General features: G+C 39.5%; 1 protein-coding gene across 1 annotated transcript in view; it reads left to right on the top strand.

The window, feature by feature from the left end:
* LOC117938046 (trichohyalin-like) overlaps nt 1-4,774 on the top strand; it is a 100,071-nt gene that overhangs the window by 15,583 nt on the left and 79,714 nt on the right. Inside the window, exon 3 of the mRNA XM_034862375.1 lies at nt 2,241-2,311. Within this exon, the coding sequence (XP_034718266.1) occupies nt 2,241-2,311 (71 nt within the window). The remainder of the gene's footprint in view (nt 1-2,240; nt 2,312-4,774) is intronic.

The following is a 4,774-nucleotide window of genomic DNA, read 5'->3' on the forward strand; positions in this document are numbered from 1 at the left end:
CACACACACATGCACACTCCCATACACACACGGCCTACCCACTGACCTCTAGGTATGCCGGGTCTTCTCACTGTCACATTGCAGCCTCATTTGGAATATGAATCTTTTTGATTAGGGGAGAAAATCTTGTGTGTCTTTTGTGTGTATGTGTCCAATTATGTGTCTTTAAGTATGTTGTGTGGGGGACACAACTAAGCCCACTTTGATTGAATAAGACATTAAGGATTCTGCACTCTTCAACATTTTTAAACATAAATTTTAATAAATGCATGCTAAAATCATTGTTGTATAAAAGGTATTCCAATACAGATGACCTTGTTTTCAGAAAAGACTGGAGTCAAGAATGAGGTCGAGGAACTCAAACACTCTGTCTGTGTTTATCATTTGTTGTTTCCCCTATTTTAAAGTGGTGTCCTAAAAAGCAACTTGTTCACTCGGCAGACATAGAGGTAGCCAGTGTGCCTGCATCATGCATCAAATATTAACTTCAAATATAATGGGTTGATTCTCATCTTTCCGTCTGCACCAGCTCCTCGTTTTTGGATGCTTTTTCTTGTTTTTCTGTGTATATTTTGGTTACTGGTTCACTACCCCGTGTCCTGCTTTCATGTTGCACAGATACTTTACATGCATAATTGAAACACATAGAAGCTCATACTTTAAGCACGCACAAACAGACGCTCACACACCAAGCTGTGTGTGTTGGCCTGTGAGTCATTGCTGTCAGCATTGATTTCTTTTTCCCAGAGTGACCCCTGTCACCACGGCGATAGCGTTGCCGATATTTCACCAGTACTGCCGGGTCTCTCTCTCAAACTCTGTCTCTCTCTCTCTTTTCTCTCTTTCTCTTCTCTCTCTTTCTCTCTCTAAGCCTCATTACCTCTCTTTACACTTGCATCTCTAACCCTTACCCTAACATGAAACATGAGGTGGTCAGATGTACTGTGATAAAGTAGATCAACAGCTTTGTTTTGCCAAATTATTTTATGTATGTCTAATTAGATCATGTGTATATATATATACAAAACTATGCCTAAACTCTTGGTTTTTGTCCATTATCCCATCCTCTTTCAGTCACTCTGTTTTCTGATTTGTAGATATCTGGAGACACTTTTAAGTGTTTAACTTTTTTTACGATAATATTTTATGCATTTATTTAGGTTGAAAACGTTTTATTTTTACAGGCTAGATGAAGACATACAAGGGGAGAGAGAGAGGGGGGAATGACATGCAGCAGAGAGCCACAGGTCTGTGTTGAACCTGCGGCTGCTGTATAGAGGAGTAATCCTCTATATATATATATGTGTGCCTGCTCTACCAGCTGTGCTAACCCTGCCACAAAGATCCTTGATGTGTTTATTTAAAAATCAACACATTTAAAAAAACACTATATATTTTTAATTGATTATTACCTAATCAGAATCAAGAATCTAATCGTTCTAGAGAGAACTGTGATACATCTAAAAATCGATTATTTTTGCCACCTCGCTTTTATCCCTATGTGTTTATTCTTTCTTTTTCTTTTTTTCTATCTGGTTATGATGTGTTTGTGACCATGTGTACACTTTTATTTACAAATTGTACTGTTTCTTCATGTCAATGTTCTTTTTTTAAGAGCAAACAACTTCCTGTGGTACTATTACGTCAATTTCTTTTTTTTAAACCCTGACATGAGGTCAGCCAAATTAAGTCATTAGGTTAATCATATTTCAAATTACATCTTCAAATTTTGATTTTGATCTTCATGTTGGTGATTTGTGTGCAGCTGGCCTTGTTTTGAAAATAAGCAGAATGCAGAGACTTCAGTTGCTCACTTGTTTTTTAGTTTTTTAATTTCTTGTCCTTTTCCACCATGACACTATCGTCATGGTGCCATGGTCATCAAGATGCAAATTCCGAGCAATTAGTCAAGGGTGGGTGACACACTTCACAGGCCTAATCCTATGTTCTGTCAAACTGAATGGCACTTGAGATTATCACTTTTTTTGTATAGTTTTCCTTTATTGACAGTGTCTAATAAATACATAAATTTACTATTTGAATATGTCAGAGCAAGTTGTATTTCAGTAAAGCAAGTGCAGAATACGTTCCCTCTTTTCTATCATTATGTAACTTTGATTACACAGTATAATGTGCTCTATACTTCAAGCTGTACATCATCATCCCTTTTAGAAAGTAATAACCATTGCTGCACATGCCCCATGTTACTAAATCGGACTTTCATTTAATATCTCTCCCAGGTGTCTGAGGTTGATCTGAGGACTTTGTTGCTGGATGAGCTTGTTGGACCTGCGGCTTACGTCCCTCACAGGTACATGCATAGTTATAGTTGTGTAGTTCACAGACGCGCTGGATGCCTGACTACTACGATTATTAATTACTTAGCTTACCTCCTCATCAACAAGGTACATTTTTCCTCAGAAAGTTAACTTTTGACTCATATACTAATAACTTCTTTATCATAACTTCATGAAACGACCACACACACACACACACACACTCACTCACTCACTCACTCACTCACTCACTCACTCACTCACTCACACATACACAGGTCCCCCAGTGTAGAGAGAGGTAACGAAGTTGGCCTCAGGGACTCTTTCTCTCCTTAGGGAGGTTGAGCTCCTCCAGGGAGTCGCTGGAACACCACTGTCCCCATGGCGATATGCAAATCCCACCATGCAGCTCTCCAAGGCCCCTAAAGACTTGTTCCGTTTCTACTTTAACACTTTCTAGAAAGACAGATTTTCATTTTAAGTTTCACACATTTTGACAAAACTAATGAAAGGAGAATTGTCTGAAACTAAATCTCCATGCTCATACAAATGTACCTATTCCAGATTCTTCCATCGCTAGCGAGACACCCGGACTCATCAGACCAGGGAGAGGTTTGATATTAAAAATGACTTCCAGTAATCCCCATCGCTTGCTGAAGCTAAAGTTCCCTGGTGTCAATCTTCAAAATGTTAAGCTTAGGCTGTATAGTTAGTGCCTTTTAGCAGCTGATAGTCAAAACTATCCTCCAAATAAAACATTGAAATAAATTCAACCCAATGTAACAGCCATGCACTTTACACTTCACTTCTTCACGACATCAACTTTCCATTGGTGTCGTGCACCGACAACATATAAAGTCAAAGATTTCTGTCAAAAACTGCACACTGGAAGTTGACAGTTTAATGTTTAGTGTGATTTCATAATAATAAATCAATTGATTTCCAAACATATGCAGACATAATATTGCAGTCTATATATATATATATATATATATATATATATATATATACGTGTATATATATGTGTATATATACGTATGTATTTTTTTTTTCCAGAAGCTGTCGTATAAAAACTAAGAACCTATCCAAAGAAATTCGGAAGTAACCAGTCAGTGGCTTGACAGCCTGCCGTGCAGCCAATTAAACCACCAAGCCAAGCAGGAATTGGTGGTCTGGCACAATGTGGCACTGGCAGCTGTACAGGGTTTCTCTGGAATTCCTGCAAAAAGGCACTGAAGGGAGTGATGGATCCTCAGTCAGCCTACTCGCTGTCAGAGACGCAGGGATATGCATCACACCTTGAGCGTTTTAAATGGCTGCACATATAATAATAATAATAAAAAAAAAGAAATAAATGAAATGAGTAAATCAGGTCTCATGAAATGAAATGACAGGCAGGTTGAAATAGCGGGTGAGTGTGTGTGTTTCTTGCCACCAGCGTCAACATTAAACACATCAGATTGAAGCCACCCTCCAGGGTAGCATCACTCAGCCAGGTATGTGTGTGTGCGTGTGTGTGTGTGTGTGAGAGTGCACGCGCATGTGTGCATGTGTGCATGGTGAAACCTAAGTCTTTTATCTACTTTTCCAATTCCTCTGGTTTTTTGTTTATCTACAGATTTATTTATATATTTCTGATGGTGTGCAGGACACACACACACACACACACACACACACACACACACATTGATCTATCGATGTATTGATGTGTGAGTGGGTGTCAGTTTTTCATTTTCCATCTCCCTCAAATTTCTTTAATTATTTTCCCTCAGTATAATCTCCTGCAGAGTTTTTTACACTTGAGTTAACAATTGAGCGCTGTTTTCCTTTGCCAAAAGCAGTCACATACCGAAAGTTAGTTTAAAAAAAAGCTTTGACAGAATACCCTGATTCTCATTTGGGAAAGGTAGGAACTTAACTTATTTCACACACCGGCAGTGTCCCTCAGTGTGACTGTTCTATTTCAACTCCCAAACTTTTCCTTAACAAAGGTGATAAGATATTTAGGCTTAGCTTGGAGGTTCATTATTGTTATGTTATGATTTTCCTTATGGCTGTGCTTGTATTTCTATTGTCCAGCTGTTTATCTGACGGCCTCACAACTCTTCCCTAAGCATTTTCTTCTCTTGCAAGGACAGTAGTAGATGCACATGACTTTCAGTCCCTCTCTGTCTCTCTCTCTATCTCTCTCTCTCTCTATTTCTATCTCTCTCTATCTCTCTCTCCCCCACTTCTCTCTCTCATGACGGGAGGAGGATATGTCTCTTTTCCTCTTTATTGACTTTCCCAGGTCAGGCTCCTCTTCTCCTATTAGGCCAAGCTAACTGATCAATATGCCGGCCTGGTGGGCTGCTGTGTGGACATGCAGACAGGCATACACAGCGGGCCGTGCCCCGGCCAAGTGCCACGCTTATTAGCGTGCACACACACACACACACACACACACACACACACACACACACACACACACACACACACACACACACACACACAGCAGG

This window comes from Etheostoma cragini, chromosome 22, assembly GCF_013103735.1.
Source record: "Etheostoma cragini isolate CJK2018 chromosome 22, CSU_Ecrag_1.0, whole genome shotgun sequence".
Taxonomy (NCBI): Eukaryota; Metazoa; Chordata; class Actinopteri; order Perciformes; family Percidae; genus Etheostoma; species Etheostoma cragini.